At 34.1% G+C, this 17,301-nt stretch overlaps 2 protein-coding genes across 3 annotated transcripts in view; both read right to left on the reverse strand.

Moving 5' to 3' along the window:
• FHL5 (four and a half LIM domains 5) overlaps window positions 1–3,285 on the reverse strand; it is a 33,423-nt gene extending 30,138 nt beyond the window's left edge. Inside the window, exon 1 of the mRNA XM_080663886.1 lies at window positions 3,130–3,285. The gene's annotated coding sequence lies outside the window, so the exon portion shown is untranslated. The remainder of the gene's footprint in view (window positions 1–3,129) is intronic.
• A 1,951-nt stretch (window positions 3,286–5,236) lies between these two features.
• UFL1 (UFM1 specific ligase 1) overlaps window positions 5,237–17,301 on the reverse strand; it is a 31,928-nt gene continuing 19,863 nt past the window's right edge. Inside the window, exons 12-20 of one of the 2 annotated variants that reach the window (XM_080664846.1) lie at window positions 15,122–15,238; window positions 12,082–12,199; window positions 10,658–10,824; window positions 10,443–10,573; window positions 9,648–9,728; window positions 9,245–9,330; window positions 7,826–8,006; window positions 6,988–7,202; window positions 5,237–6,470 (exon numbers count right to left, since the gene is read on the reverse strand). In XM_080664846.1, coding sequence (XP_080520972.1) covers window positions 6,440–6,470; window positions 6,988–7,202; window positions 7,826–8,006; window positions 9,245–9,330; window positions 9,648–9,728; window positions 10,443–10,573; window positions 10,658–10,824; window positions 12,082–12,199; window positions 15,122–15,238 — 1,127 coding nt within the window. In that variant the 3' untranslated portion in view covers window positions 5,237–6,439. Of the gene's footprint in view, window positions 6,471–6,710; window positions 7,203–7,825; window positions 8,007–9,244; window positions 9,331–9,647; window positions 9,729–10,442; window positions 10,574–10,657; window positions 10,825–12,081; window positions 12,200–15,121; window positions 15,239–17,301 lie in introns of those variants that run through there. The other variant, XM_080664847.1, reaches the window with a different exon arrangement.

The raw sequence follows: 17,301 nt of genomic DNA on the forward strand, positions 1-17,301 counted from the left end.
CCAAGTAGAGCTGATCAGCTGGGAGTTAAAGAGATGAGGCAGAAAAACCATATAAGTTACTTGGGCATTTTGGAAGGGGTCCTATGGCAAATTCCATGTCAAAAATTTTACCTGGCCTGTCCAGGGTCACTCAGTGCTGGAGTGTTGACCTATACACCAGAAGGTCATGGTTCGATTCCCAGTCAGGGCATATGCCTGTGTTGTGGGCTTGATCCCCAGTGTGGGGTCAATACCCAGTATAGGACATTCAGGAGGCAGCTGATCGATGATTCTCTCTCATCATTGATGTTTCTATCTCTCTCTCCCTCTCCCTTCCTCTCTGAAATCAATAAAAACATTTTCCTGGCTTGTCTCTGATGTTCCCCCCAACCTTCCTCATTGTATTCACTGGGGTCCAAGCCTGCTCTGGGCAGTCCTGTACTCAGCAGAATTAGATCTGTAACTCAGAAAAGATAGAGATAAAAATTTTGGATTCATAAGCATATGGAATGGATGATAAGTGAAGCAATGCAATTGCCAAGAAAGCGAAAGGGAGTCTAGAAAGTAGGGGAGAAGGGGACTCTGCAAAACAGACTGAGAATAGTGGTCCAAGAGGTGGAGGAAACCTGGGAGTTTGTTATCATGGAAATCCTGGTTAAAGGGTATTTCAAGATGGGGAAAGTAGAGAATAGGGTAAAATGCTTTTGAGACACCAAGTAGATAGAGAATGAGAAATGGCTGCTGGACTTAGCAATGCACTAGCAATTGATGACCTCAATGAGCACCGAGGGAAACTGATGAGGACTAAAGCCAGAGTGCAGTAAATTGAGAAGTGCGGGCTGAGGAAGTGGAGGTTCTTCAAGAGATTCATCTGTGAGGCTGAGGAATGAGGGTCACTGGAGAAGCTCAATAATGGAGATGCTTTTCAAGATAGGAAATTTTGGACATGGTTAAATGCTGATGGAAGGAGACAATACAGAAGGAAAAATGAGAGACTGAAATCCCTGAAGTGGAGGGTATAAGATAATGGGCATTAGTTTAGATCTTCCCTTTTGTCTTCCAATCCACTATTTGGTGGGTACAGGGATTCAGGAGGATGGCCAGAGAAACAGGGAGGTCCGCTGCAGCCATCCTTTCCACATTCTGGGATCTTTAGAGGCACAACACTCTCACCTTCCATTCTAAGCCTTATTTCCACAAAAGAAACTGTTCTGCTACTTGACATGACATGCCCAGAACAAGGGTGACCATGAATTAAATAAGGAACTGCTTTGAAAGTTAACCTTTGAACTTCATCTTCAGCTATAATTCTTGCCTAAACCTTACCTGTCCTCAGGTGAGGGAAGTTTAGAGAAAGTTTAGGCATACTTCCTCCCCAAGCCTTTTGGCAAGTTGGTGGACCCACTGCCCCAGGATGTGTTTGAAGCTGAGTTGTATGGCTTCATGGAGAATAGTGGTTCATGATAAGGACTGCAGAGAATACTCAAGGACATATTTCAGGAGTCTCTCAATCCCAGAAATGTCAATGAAATATCTATTTGCAATGGGCTTTTCTGAGAAGAGGGTCCATTGATCCTATTATATTATGGAGATCTATAATCCCAAAGATGTAGGATAGATAAAATGCTCAAGCTGATCATTTTGGAGGAATTCAAGGTATTATGGCAGGAAGAGGTTTCCCCCCTCTTTCCTCTTCCCCCTCCTCCAGCCCTCTGAGGGTACCAAAAAGTAAAGAAAAATGATGACAATAGGACAGGAAAAAGACAATTTAAAAGAACATGGAAATGCAAGATTGTTTAACTGACATCTGACTCAGAGCTTCCCATGTGAACCCAAGTATCTAGTTTTCAATTTTAAAGAGATCACATTTCCTAGATTGAAAACAAAAAAACAAATCAAGGTTTCTCTAACATATTCTAGAAAACCATTTATTTTCAATATTTTATAGTAGAAAGTTATTAGGCTTGTCTAAGGAACCCAAATTAATCCAGCTTTACTCAAAATGTTGTTGGCAAGTATAATAAAAATAAGAAGTAAACTTGTCAGTGAGGTGATGTTACATTAAAACACAAGTCTGCTGATATGTTTAGGTAGAACGGCCCCAGAATTGGCAACTAATGATAACATGTGGGAATAAATAGAACAAGTGTAGAAAACAGACATCAGAGTTTACCTTCCACATCAAGCAATTTGGATTATGGATTTAGGCATAAATCACAATAAATATGTTAAGAACTCTCTTGTATGACATATGTTTGCAATATTTGTGTTGTATTTTAATCCATATACTTGGCTAATAAAAATGCTAGAATGCCATATTATGGATGTGAAATGAAGGCTAAAATGACTTGAGAGTTTTCTTACACATTTTACTTAAGAGAATTATACATTTTATTAATGACTCTTTTTTTTTTATAGTTTTCACAATCCTGAAACCCAAATTGATAACTGAGAAGTTGCATTTGGTTTTCAAATGGGTGTTAGACACGAAAGAGGGTCTGACTAAAATAGTGGAGGAAGCATAAACATGGGATACATGCTTTTGCTTAAGTAACGCTATCTCAGTTTCAAGAAGCAGTGCTTTAGATACATGAAGCATATTATATATGTGTGGGCTAGACACACAGGCATTTTAATTTAATCTTAGGAACTGTCTCTATGCCTGCTACTGGAAAGTGGGCAGATTTTTCTTAAAAATAGGAATAGCACTTAAAATACGTAAGTAACTTCAAAGTATGCTCTGGATACATAAATCCACCATAAACCTCAGTGACAAAATTAGTCATTCAAGTAAATCAAGTCAAATGAAACCCGCCACCCCTTTATGACAATGAAACTATGCCTCGTGAATAAAGACTATTTTCAGAACTCAGGAGGCAGCTCCAAAGAGTTAGCTGGACACTATATTGCTTCCACATGCATATCAAAATGAGAAATCTGAACAGCTCAGCATATAAAGTTTTATAACTGTTGGCTCAAATGGCTTTTAAAAAGTTTCTAAGAAATTTCAAGATCTATACTTATCTGCCAAGTATAAGTTTTCTCTTATGCCGTCACTAGAAAGTTTACAGGAATTTCTTGTACTTAAGAAGCCAAAACACCACATAAAAAACATGTAGGAAACATTAAGGGAAAGAAAACAAAACTTACTTTCTCTTAAAGCTGCTTCTTCCTGTAATTTAAACAGTCTGAAAGGAGACAATATGATGATTTTTTTTTTCTTCCAACCCATTCATAGGTCAACTCCAAAAGGAACAGAACGAGCCACCAGAGCTATCTGAGGGTCCCTCCCAACTGCAGTTTTTTCAACTTTGTAGAAGAAAATAGGAGGGTTAAATGGGTTTCCTCCAAGTCTGGTGACGTGCACATAGCTGACTCCTACCGGGCTGAAAAAGCATTCCTTGTCAATTTTTACTTAAAATTATGAGTAATAAGTTCTGTGCAGGACATCCTTAAAGGACAATCCTGGATTTGTATGTGAAGTAGGATCTGGATAAGCTCCAAAAAGTTTAAAATACAAACTGCACATACACACTCAAGAAATTCTCACTGCCTAGGCTAAATTAAGTGCACATTCAAAATCTAAACATTTCTAAAAGGATAATGTATTTTCTGTTTCTTTGATTAATCTGTTTTGTTGGTTCTGTTTCCTGGTGACTAACAGAACCCTTGTTTTACATTAGAAATGGCTGAACCACAGAGCTTTCCTGTTCTCACCTGCAGAGTTGGTAACTTGAGATGAGCCTTTGGTTGTGGCCTCTATCACTGTCTTCTTGGGAAATCTGGGAACTCCAAGCCTTGAATTTGATAGAGTAACTCAAGGTTGTTACCTGCTTCCTGCACCTGCAGTGTGGACTGAGCTTTCCCTGTTTCTGCCTATGTCCTTATGAGCTGGCAGCGATTGTTATGTCATGTCCATTTAAGCACAGGCTCATCTGGCTTTTTGAAATCTTCAATTCAAAACACAAAAAGTGGCAAGAAATTTCAAGAATTTAATTTAAAGAAATGTTTGAATATTGATGTAATCCATAACAGGAATTCTTAGTGGGTCAAACTGACTCACAAAGCAAGTGGCATTTGCTCCTAGAATCTCCATTGGAGACCATTTCTTTAGTTTGTAAGGTAGGGTAAGAAATATTTTGCCTTCATTACATTAATTCCCAGACCAAACTTAAACTGTCCTTGTTCTAAGTGCTAAAGGAATGGTTAGTATTTCCTGAGGTCAAACTCAGGTATGTACAAAAACAAAACAGAAAAACATAAAAAAAACAAAAACAAAAAAATAAAATTTGAGCTAGGAAAAGGACACAAGAGCATTCAATTAGTAATAGATTTTAATCCTCATGATAATACTAACCAGGCATTATTTTTCTCCTTTCATAAATGAGGAAGTGGAGTCTGGGATATAAAAAATGTCTAAGTCCCCATCTAGCTATGGGGCCATTACCCTCTTTGTTTACACTATGCTTTCTGAGAGGGTAATCTACATTCACTGATTCCACTTCTGATCTTCTGTTGCTCCTCAAGCTATTGCAATCTATCTTCCAATTGAACAACTTCACACACACACACAAAATGTTTCATTAAGCTCATAAATGATATTAACAACCCCAAAGAGCACTGTTTTTCATCTTGCCAGAAATTTCTCATCTCTGGCTATGTTTATTTCTTTTTGAAATTCTCTTCCCTTGGTTTACTAAGTTATATTTTTTTTATTTCCTCCTAGCTCTTAGATACTCAGGCTCCTCCCCCTTTATTCACCTCATCATTGCCCAGAGCTTCAACCTCAGTTCAGAATGCTTCTTTGTACACCCTCCATGGGTTGTAACAACAACAAACAATTATGTATTATGACTCCCAAACTGTTATTACTCTTTGTTCTCAACTGTTACCACTTTCAAAGATTCTAGGCCTGTATCCTGTTGTTTACTGAACATCTTTGTTTAGAGGTTCTTAGGCATCTCAAACTCAGTCCCAGATAAACCCCTTCATCTTCTCCCCACTTGTAACCTGTTAGTCTGATGCTGAAATCTAGCTCAATGAAAAGGCTTACTAAGGTGAAATAGTTCATGAATGGCAAAGTTTCAAGGAATGAAGGACACTGAGGACTATGAAACTATTTTTATATAAGAAAAATAGAGTAAACTACTTTTAAAATGTTCAGAATAACAGTTAAAAATATAAATACATGTAATATATGCATTAATTAAACTAGTAATAATGAAAATAATAGAAGCTTCAAAGTACCATAATATTTAATAGAAACAACAGGCAACTTTATTTTAAATAAGGTTCTTCAATTTCCCCATGAAGATCATAGTAAACATTTAACGATTTAATTTTATTAACAAATTAGATTTTTACATAAAAAATCAGCCATATAATTTATTTACAAAAACAAAGCTGTTCTTATTTACTATGAAAAAATAAGAACTATTTTGATAAATGAAAAATATTTAATGCCAACAAAATAAAAATGGTTTTTTTTATTTGCTTCATTATCTCTTTCATTTTTATTTTTACAAATTAAGATATTTTATTTTCACAAACTACTCTCTGGTTTGACAAAAACAAAGATTAATTTGGTATCTGCTGAAACAAATGATAAAGTCCTTAAGCAAACACTGAATAAAAAATTATGTTGTGTGTTCAAGATTTTGAAAGCGGAATAAGCACATAAAATTAACTGGAGTTTGTGGTGAGAGGATTTTCATTTTTCTGAAAATACATTAATAAAAAATGCTAATGGAAAAACATTTTAAAATTTACATTACATTCCTATCAACTTTAATAATAATAATTAGTCTGTAAATATATAATTCCTTTCACTCAGTTACTATTACTTTATCTAGAATTAGAGTAGAGGTAGGTAGACTGATCTTTGTATTCAAACATTTTAAAACATAGAATTTTAAATGCCACACAAGGAATTATATACAACAGTATTTTTTAATATTTGAGATTTAATTTACTATTATATTCAAATTAAATTCCTTTTGATATATAATAAATTGTTGCTTAGATTGAAATGATTACTCCAAGGAACTATTTTAATTTTAATTAGCTTGATTAATTTAATTAGTTTTAACTACTAATAATCTTTAGAAAAACAAGAATACCTACTTTTTTATAAGGGTTTTTATTTTTATTTTTTAAAAAGCTTGCAATGATGTAAATGCACTTAGAAATCTCTCCACAACAAAGTATTAGTTGCTAGAGTGACTACTGATTAAATAAATGACATTTAGAAATGCAAAATGGATTAATGCCAAATGGAAAAATATTTGCATAACACTTTTAGTTATTCCATTGGTAAGTTATGACATACCTATTAGCAGCAAATTTTCTTACTCTTGTTAGCATCTTGTTTTAGAATAGAACACAGGAACACATGGGTCACTCAGATGTTCTGCAGCTGTAAAAGCATCCCTAATGATTCCAACCGCATAATAGTTCACTCCTATGGGGAAGATGGAAGAACCTCTATCTGCCTGAAATAAAAGCAAGGGCTCAGCAATAAAAAAATATTTTGCAAATTTCTGTATGTTAGTTTTGAAGCATTTTATATTGACTTTAAAATAAAATACACAATTTTCATTTGTGAAAGCAGAGGGGTATTTTTCTTTTTTAAAAAACATGACATTTTAAATTTCTGCCTATAATGTAAAAATATGATAATGTCACTCGAACTGTAATAACACAACAAAATGAGTCCTTTCCTAGAAATGAAAGACATTAGAAAATTTATTCTTCATTCAGTACATGGAAAGAAAATAAATGTATAATTTTTAGAATTATAATTAAGAAATCTAAAGAAATCTTCCATGGAGAACTCAATTTACAAAAATTCACATATTTATAAAATTTACAATGAATACAACACTACTGTTTTAACTAAATTGTGGGCTAATGGGAGGTTGGAGATTGTGAAATAAACATTATTTATAACTCAGCAATAACTTGGGGGAAAATGTTTACTACAAGGCAAAAGTAAATTAAGTTCATTACTCTTCTGTCATAGATGATTTCCTGGATTTGAGAACAAGGTCTTTAATGGATGAAGAAAGTTCTTGAAGCTCTTTACGAGTAGTACTGGTGCTATCTTCTTCTTCATTGTCTAATTCATCACTCAAGGGATCCTCTTCCTGCCCAGTCTTCTTATTCTGATGAACTAAATGCTTTACAACCAATCCTTGATACTTTACCAAAAGTGTATGCTGGTCCTGTGAAAAGAGAAAGGAGAAGAAAAGTTAACAAACATGATTTAATTTTTGTGGAACAAAGTAGGATTTGTTCAACCAATACACACTGAAGGTCTTCATCTTTACAAATCACTGGCCATGTAAATAGAAAGCTGAATGTATCAAGGTTCTTGCTCTCAAGTTTACATTTTAGGAGACAGAAAACACGAATGCAGGTTATTTTAATAGTTGATTTGGCTAGGTTCTATCACCAAAGATATAGTAAAAGTGATATGGAAGTTCAAAGAAGCCAAAATTACTTTTAGTTGAGGAGTTTCTCAGAAGAATTTATGCAGAATTTATGAAGAATTTTAAGGGGCCCTTGAAGGACAGGTTAAACCTGAATAAGCTGAGATGAAAGACTGAACATTATTATAACTTTTCCAAAAGCTTAATTTCCAAATTCAGAATATTCTTTACCATGGATCAGATAGGATCCTAAAAGAGTATCCTTAAAATCAATTCCCTAATTCATTGTTTGCATTTGTGGAAACAGGAAGATGATGTTAATATGTCTTGGTGTTCACAATGATTCACATCTATCCATTAAAAATATTTGCAATCTAAAAGCTTTAAAAGTTCCAAGTGCACTGAAAATGTAATACCTCTGGAATTTTACTCTTAAGAAGAGTGATGATCTGTGGGACACATCTTCCAGGTGCATGGAGCATGCTGTGGGTTGAGGACTGAAACAACAGGACTGATGTGAGGTGCAGGATAAGAGCAGGGTCTTCTGTAACTTTTAGCTGTTCAGCCAGTGCTTGTCGATGCTGGAACAGAATCTGTCTAAACAAAAATAAAAACACACAAATTCTCACCAATTTCAGTTCTTCCCTTCTGTATTTGTTTTTAACTTCTCTAGTTTAATTATCTAGTTAAATAAATATTTGAAGGGACCTTTTAAATGTGGGATTCAGATACTCATAACTCTAAATGGCATGAATAAACTAATGTGCTAGAAAAAGATAGAAAAAAACAATATAGCAGGGATATTCAAAGTATGCCTTTTGAGTTGAGAAGAGCACTGATTTAAATAGGTTTCCTGTAAAGAAAGTCACAAAGCTAATAAAAAGTTGCCAGGCTTGATCAACAATGGGATTAGACAACTCTGCTACCTTATCAAGATTAGTCAGAGAGGAACACTGAAGTTTATTAAGACCAAAATGCTTCAAGGTGTACTACGATTTAGACACAACAGTTCTTATGACTCATAGTCAAATTCCAATTTCAGATATAACACAGCTAAGAATCATATATAATAAAAGCCTAATATGCTAAGTGTCTGGTCATCTGGTGACCGGTCAACTGTTCAACCAATCAAAGCGTAATATGCTAATGATATGCTAAGGCCACTCAACCACTCCCTATGATGTGCACTGACCACCAGGGGGCAGACAGTCAACTGGTCGACCAATCACTATGACATGCACTGACCACCAGGGGGCAGACGCTCCGACCAGTAGGTTAGCTTGCTGATTGGGACTGAGCGAGATGGGCTGGACACGCTCTGGAGCCTTCCCTTGGTCCTTCCCCGGCTGGCCAACCTTCCGTGTCCCTCCCGGGCCAGCCGGCCCTAATCGGCCCTGATCAGGACTGGGTGAGGCAGGGCAGGACATGCCCTGGAGCAGTCCCGCAGTCCCTCCCCAGCCCCGATCGTGCACTGATGGGGTCCCTCGGCCTGGCCTGCACCTTCTTGCAATCCGGTTCCCCTTGGGGAATGTTGGAAAGCCAGTTTCTGCCTGATCCCGCAGGCCACTCCCTTTGGGAGGGTGTCAAATGTAGGGCTCATGGCTGGTGAGCACTGCTGTGGCAGCGTGAGCCTCTCCCAATCGGGACTGATTGGGCACGAGCCCACAGCAGGCACAGAGGGGCTGGGATGAGCGGTAGCAGCAGGTAAAAGCTGCAGGTGGTGTTGGACTGCAGATTTCGGCTCGATCCCCGCAGGTCACCCAGAGGGACCCCACCCGTGCACAAATTTGTGCACCAGGTCTCTAGTTTATTAATAAGAGATAATTCAGTGTTACCTTTCCCTTTTTTTGTCTCCCCTTTTCACCATAATATCACAAGTTTCTGCTGCAGAATCCAGACAAGAAAGAAAGTCTTCTATGCTCTGAAAAGGTGTTAAGTACCACAATTAACTTTTACATAAATTTACCTAAAGAAAATACAGCCATTTAATACGGTTTTATAATTTTACACCCTAAATACAATTTTTAAAAAAGGTTATTTTGTCATTAAATGTGAAATTGTGATTTAGCACTTTAAAGAGGGTAAATTGCCCCTAGCTTGGTCTCCCCCTTCACCTCCCAAAAAGGTATGCAAAACACTAGTTTCAGACTTAATTCACAATTATTTTTATAAAAATCTACTCAAAGATCACAAATGCTAGCTCCAATATATATCTAAATAAAATCAAACCTTACTTACCTTTTCATTCAAGGAGCTATGGAGTTTTGTTAGGACTACTTTAGTTTCTTCTGACAATTTACTCAAAATTTTTTTTCTTACCTATGGGGGAAAAGTTATTTCAGCATTGTGTTTTTAACAGGTGGTAGATATAAGATAAAAAAATGAAAAAAAAGTACATTTATTACTATAACAGAATGTTAAAAGGAATTTATCTTCGTTCTTGAATTTTATAGCTCAAACTAGGGACAATAATACGCTAAAAACATTCTCAAATCAGAGAGCTAGCCAATAGTGGTCATCCAAAGAGAACAGCTACAGCCTTACTCCTCCCATCTGTCAGCAGTATAAGAGAAAGGAGAGAAAGCCAGAGAGAGATTTGGAGTAGGGGGGTGAGTGAGTATATACACTCTCTTTAGAGACTCTAATATTCTCTTCAGAATTAGTGTAAATGTTGAAATAAGTGGTGTCCCTAAATGAAAATGACTGCAAATTTATGGCATTTAATATGAACATTATTAAGAAACTTGTAACTCAGCAGGAAAAAGGGATGTGACATAACAATAACTAGGAAAAAATAAAATGCTGGTTCCCAAGTAAATAAGCAGCATTACTTTTAATAGGCTGGTTATATTGCCAATCCTGAACTGTATATACACTGTACTGAACTTGACCTAAAAACCTCATCAATTCTTTTTCTAAAAAATTTTCCTGTATTTTATTATCTTTTTAAGTTATTTCAGATATGAGAAAATAAAATATGCTCAGATTTCCAAACAAAACCCATCAAGAGTGGCAAGAAAACCACTAACATACTTCACTTGTAATGGCTGCAGGATCGTCAACTGCCATCATTAAATCCGATGCTAAGAAGTTGAAAATGAGATTAGTGACATCAGTACAGACTGTCTTTAGCAAGTGCTTGGTAAGGGCAGTCTGGGTATCATCTGAAAAATAAAAGTGTTTTATTAAAATGAATGTACAAGAAAAATTATGAGAATCGATGAATGAAAAAATAGCATTAAGTATACCTGTAAAGAACTTCATCCCTTTTTCAAATAATCGAATATTATTGTATAGGTTTGAAACCTCTTCTTGCAAGTCCTTGATTGTGCGCTTTCTGCCAGTGCCAGAGGCAGAAGTTGTTGAAGACATGAATACTGAACGTACCACCTCAAGGTAAATTTTATTAAGAGGTCTGTGAATTTAAGATAAATATATTTAGTTTCTTAAAAATGTACTGGGTTTACATGGATACAAATTTTTGATTCTATGGAAATAAGGTTTATGAAAACATCTCTATTTTTTTTAAACAAATAAGATTAATTTGGAGAATAGTTCATAAGAATCTGTCTTCCATCCCAGAAATTATAACTTAAATGGTTTTTCTCAGTTTTCAAGTACTCAAAGTTATTGTGTTAAGGACAACAAAAACAACAAAAGCTTCAATTCAAATTAAATTCAGAGCAGCTTCTCAAATTTAATTTGGAGAATAGTAGACTCTAAATCTGTTCCCCATCCTCAGAGATAATACCTTAAAGTCTCCAATTTATTAATGTACTAAAAAAAACTTTTGATGTTCAATTCAGAAAAGATTAAAGAATGGGAAATAATAACTATTTCAGCTTTTTACATATAAAAATAAGATTATGTAATAAATTCATGAAAAAAATTAATTACAAAAGCTAAATTTCTAAATTTAAAAAGTTAGATGCACTGGGCTCCTGGATTATATTTATACAACCTTACACATTGGGACTACCAATTTGAGGAAAGATCACATTAGTTATTAATGGTCAAGTAGGCCTCAATTTCTTTGACTTCTATAACAATATAAATTTAGCCTGGTTCATTTTAAGTTAGTGTGGTCAAACTTATTCTTTTTTAAAAATATGTTTTTATTGATTTTAGAGAGAGGGAAGGAGGGAGAGGGAGAGAAACATCAATATGAGAGAGAAAGATTGGCTGTTTGAACCAGTGACCCTTCACAGCACGGGACAACGCTCAACCAACGGAGCCACACCAACCAGGGCTAAATTTATTCTCTTTGAAGGCAGTTTGTTACTTTATTTTCTCCCTTATAGTGCACTGTGTACTTCCTGTCAAATCTAGATAGAAAATGGTCCTTCCTTCCTTTTAGATGTCACCTTTCATGCCATGGAAGAGACCAGACAATGATTAGTGCTGGTGGTTTCCACCCACATAGGACTTTAAGATCAGTGCACAAGGACACCTCCACGTTCTTGTCTTTTATTTCCCACTGCCTTGCCCAAAGCATTTAAATGTTTATTGAATTGCCTCTGCAGGCAAAGTCTGTAATTTGGTGACTAGATTAAATTCTAAGCTTTGGGAAAAAAACCCCACCTAAAATATATGTTTTCTATCATCTTGTTAAAAATTTAATTTAATAACTCAATTTCTATCATCAAACAGAAAAAATGTGTTTTATACTTGCTTTATTAAGTACTCAGCTAGTTCAGAAAGAAACTCCTCAGGCGCATCTTGTATGCGTTTTCTTAAAAAATCTTCAATCTCATCTTGGAACATAAAAGTGACCTCTGGCTTCTTCTTTCCTATAAAGAAATGAGCAATAAGGAAAAGAATAATAACAAAACAAACAAATGAGCAACATAAAGGAAATTATTTTCATTAACATATTTAATAAGGTGGTAATTAATTCATTGCCCACTACAGACTCCGATATTAATTTTTTTTGTCACCAGTTGCCAATGTCGAATACAATAACTTACAAAAGTAACTTTAAAAATAGGATATATAGTGGCATTTCTTTTGAATTATATTTTACTAACTTTATTTAATGACTGTTTTCTACAAGTCAGTCAGAAAATAATAAAGATAATTTCGCCTTGACCTAAAAAATAGTTAGAAATCCAATCAATAAATGGATGGAAATCTTTTAGGAAAGGATAAATTCTCTTTGTTGAACAATGGATACTGAGCAAAATTTCCTTCTTTATAAAAATGAATATTTACTAAAAGTCAAATCATCCTTATAATTTACCTAAGATCTTCAGAAAAAACTCTTTATAATCATGTGAACCACAACTGAAGTCGAATTAAGCTAAAAATTGTCTTTTTTTGCAAAAGGCATAAATTAAAAAGAAACCTCATAACTTTATACCCATAATTTATTTTTGATCTCAAAAATAATTATTTGCCAAGGAAAATTTGTATGTAGCAACTGTAATGGAAATCATTGTTAATTGTGGAAATGTCATGCTTATTCATTTACTTGGAAAAGTATAGGCTGTAGACAAAGAAAGCTAATAATATTTCCCTTATTAATTAAAAAAGTATAAAAGTGACTACTTTCAGCTAAATTAGGTACTGATTCTAAAAATAAAATCTTAGCAAAAAATAAAATAGCTCAAAAATCAATTTTTACTATGCATCAAGATATAAGTAGTTGAGATCACAACTTTAAAATAGATGAGTACTATCCTTTCTTTCTAAGATCTGCTATTTTTTTTTCACACCAAATAGTGTCTAATTTCTTCATTTGCTTCCTGCAGGCATTTAAAGTTATTAAATTGTATTTCCTTCTAATAATCTTTCACATTGAATTGACTCTATATATTAGCTGAGAACCTAATCATATCCTGATTTCAGAGATTACAATATAACCCTTTTCCAAAAGCAATAAAAGCACTTTTTTTTTTTTTTTAGGTAGAATGATTTATCTATACTTTTATAGCCCCTCTTCATAATCTACATATAAAAGGCATATCACATGCCTCATTTAATAATTACTTAAGGCCACAGATATTAGAGAAATTTTTTTCTTAAATGCACTTTCACTCCTACTGCATCTGGGGAAAAGGGAAATCTATTTATCAATGAAAATTAAAAATCCACATAGGACATCTAAAATAAGGGTAGAACTAGTAGTTTCTATGAAGATACTTTTCCTTTAATTAACATTGTTTTATGCAACAAGGCCAGTAGCTATTTTTTACCTATCTTAGAATACTTTAAAGACAGAGTTTAAGCAACTGTTTATTACAAGTAGTAGCACATTAATAGCTGAAGCCATGTCACTTGATATCTACATTTCCCAGCTCTAGCCCATACATAATGAATTCTGTGGAAGAGGTAAAATAAAAATCTGAAATTATTATTTCAATTTTTTTTCTCTTTTTACTTGGAAAGAGAAGATGTGCGGTATCATAGTTTATTTTTTTAAACAGAAACAAAGTATCTTAATTTTATTTAGAAAAATAAAGTAAGATGTCTCTTGCTAACTTAACCACATCAAACACTAACAAGTGTAGGGACAGAAAGAGGCACATACTTAATTCTCCCCCTTAGGTAGAAGCAACTAACAAATTAGATTCTTACTTAAATTTGCAGAAATACATTTTCCACAAAATAGCATAATTTGTTTTGCAAAGCAGTGCAAGACCATAAAAATGACTATGCAAGCCGAAACTATGCAAGGTGTTCTTAATAAAAAATGGGAAAATTTACAATTGTTCTGTGACCTTTTAAAAATGTTTGTGAAACATTAAAAGTTCTTACTGGTGTATAGGGAAGAGAAAAACAAAACTAATATTTATAATTTAGTACACTGTAATTTAACTCATCACAAACATTGAGAATGAAAGTTTTATTTCTCTGCAAAAAAAAAAAAAATAAAACGTATCAAGAATGGTTTGAACATTTGCTCCCTCTCATCTGTAATTTATAATACCAAGCAAATATCTTTACTATGCCTTGGCAAGTTGCCCTACACCATTTTTAACTCTACAACATTTTATCCTTTGCCCTTTCAACACTGTGAAACATCTTTGAGAATTCCTTTAATGTAAAGTTTTTTCCACTTTCCTCTTTTATGTCAAGTGCACCTTTAACCAAGTTCCTCTGGCTGCATAGCTGGAGTCCCTTGAACAGTGGCAATGTCAATTCCCACAGTCAGCTACTTTTTCTACAACTCCATTTATTCTTGATTCATAGTTTATTTCCAGTGTTATCACTTTTTATTTATTTGCTGCACTTTCATCTTTGACGGCCAATTCTCTTTTGATTATCCATTTTTGAAAAATGTCACATGGATTTATCACTGGGAAACAATGAGGTAACACAACTACATGCTTTGTGCATAAAGTGAATAGAGACGCATAGTAATCAATCGCTGACAAACTGAAATGTGATGTGATTGTCATAGATCATGACACATCTGCTATTTATGTGCCTATCTGTGGGTTCAGGAGCTAGCAGTAAAGTTAGTACTTTATGCAATTACTCACAGTTAATATACCTTTGCCACTGAACCATGTTTATTTTTCATACCTTGAACCATGTTGTTGGGGGACTAATGTCATTTTACTAAACTGTGGTAACTGAAATTTATGAACACTGACATTGTGCATAGCAAGGACTTCCTGTATAAGCATATACACCTAACTGTATGCACCTTAAGAAAATGTTTAAAAAAGCATGCATATATAAAGAAAGAGTGAAACAATGCTACAAACCAGTATGAGATGACTCATCGTCACTATCATCATCTTTTCTTCCTTTCTTCTTGGTTTTTTTAATTTTGTACTCTCTGGCATTGCTCCCACCTCCTCCTCTCACACTTCCACTGCCCTCTGGTGGAAAATGACATTAGTTAGTATTCCCTAATAACTTAATTACCATTTTAAGAAAATAATGACACTATGTTGTCATACTTTACAACAGAGAAATAAAAGTCAAATAATTAAACTTTTAGTCACTTTTTAACGTCCACGTATCTTTATTAAAACAAAACTTTTATAAGTTCAATAAATAAAAATGTAAAATTTCTTGCATTTGAGCAATTCAGATATTAGATAGTCCTCGTGCTCTAAATGTATTCTCTTCCTCCTTCTCTAATGATACTTTTCTGTAGCTTTTCCTTTGCCAAACCCACTCATTTACCTCCTTTCTTATCCCCAAAAGAAATGTACCCTCATTTTGACCTTCTGTTACCACAGCCTCATGAATATTCCCTATTCCAGTACTTCACAAATTTAATTATACTTGGTTTTGTCTTCTTAGTTGAAAAATCATTATCCATGTTTACAGGAGACATTCTGATTCTTCCACAATCCAACAAGATAAACTTCTTGAAGTATCTCTCACTAATATTTGTATCTTGGGGTTAAAGCAATATTTCACATATAGCTACTCAATAAAACAGCAGTTGGAAAACGTAGGTTCACAATTGTGAGTATGCAAACTGCAGAGTGTACTCTTATATTATTACTAGAAGCCCAGTGCATGAAATTTGTGCACTTGGAGGGGAGGTCCCTCAGCCCAGACTGCACCCTCTCGCAGTCTGAGAGCCATCGGGTGGACATCCTTAGGGCTGCTACAGAGGCGGGAGAGGCTCCCACCACTGCTGCTGTGCTAGCCACCCATGAGCCTGGCTTCTGGCTGAGGGGCGCTCTTGCATTGAGCATTTGCTGCCTGGTGGTCAGTGAGAGTCATAGTTACTGGTCGTTCTGCTGTTCAGTAGATTTGCATATTAGCCTTTTATTATATAGGATTTATCATTGTATTATTTATTTATAGTATATCTATAAACCTACTTTTACCCACTCCTGTATTTATAGGGCACCTAAAAATGTGGACCATTAATATTAAATTGGTTTAGCAGAAAAATATAGATTCCAATCATCTACTGGTTAAATGAAGACTAAAAAACCACACAAATTATGAAACAAACTAAAACACTGTAAATAAAAGTAAAAAATGTTACTGAGGTGTTTCTCTATTAGGTATTTACACTTAAAATATGTATTCAACAAAATGTAATACTTATATAATAGTGGGATTGAAACATTGAAAACTACTGAAAATATATTTCTTCATAAAAATTCTTTTCAATAAAATTAAATAATTTATATAAAGATTTTTTTAATTCTAAGTAAAATTACCTTAAATTTCATATCAGATACTTCTAAGTTATAATTTATTTTTCCTTACTTTTATGATAGAAAAATAAAAATTTTTTAAAAAGCACCAGTCTAAAGTGAATGTACATTTTATTGCATTGTTAGTAAGTTTTTTTATGGGAGGACATTCATATCTAGCATTATTCCATGCACTGTAATTCAACTATTACAATACAATAGTACTACCAGAGAGAAAACACCAAAAGACTCTTGAGTTTTTAGAAGAAAAATAGACTACTTATATTGACATAGTGCAACCAATTAATTAAGGTGAATTTATAACTATATCTTCAAATATGATAAAATATCCATGGCTGTGAATACTACTATGATTTATTGGCGTAATTTACTATATATAGTTTTCCTAGAAGAATAGAGAAAAATTTCAAAATATCATTATTGAAAGACTGTAGAAAAAGGCTTTTGAAGAGGAAAGAAAACAACCTCAAAGAATACGAGTGAATTTCCACAGCAAATAAAAGTTGTTCCTACTATAAAAATTATAGAAAATACATGTTAGTTTCCGAAAGCAAGTTACTAGTATAGCAGTGCTACCTATTATAATTTCCAGTGACTCTAAATTTAAAAAAAAATCTAAAAAAGTAGTATCTCCTTGGAAAATACATTCATTCAATAAGTATTTACAGACCACCTAAAATATGTCAAGGAGGGCTCTAAGTACTAGGGATAAAAACAAAAAAATGAGATGGACAAGTTTCCCAAACAATAAAACA

Source organism: Plecotus auritus, assembly GCF_963455305.1.
Source record: "Plecotus auritus genome assembly, chromosome: 4".
In the NCBI taxonomy this organism is placed as follows: domain Eukaryota; kingdom Metazoa; phylum Chordata; class Mammalia; order Chiroptera; family Vespertilionidae; genus Plecotus; species Plecotus auritus.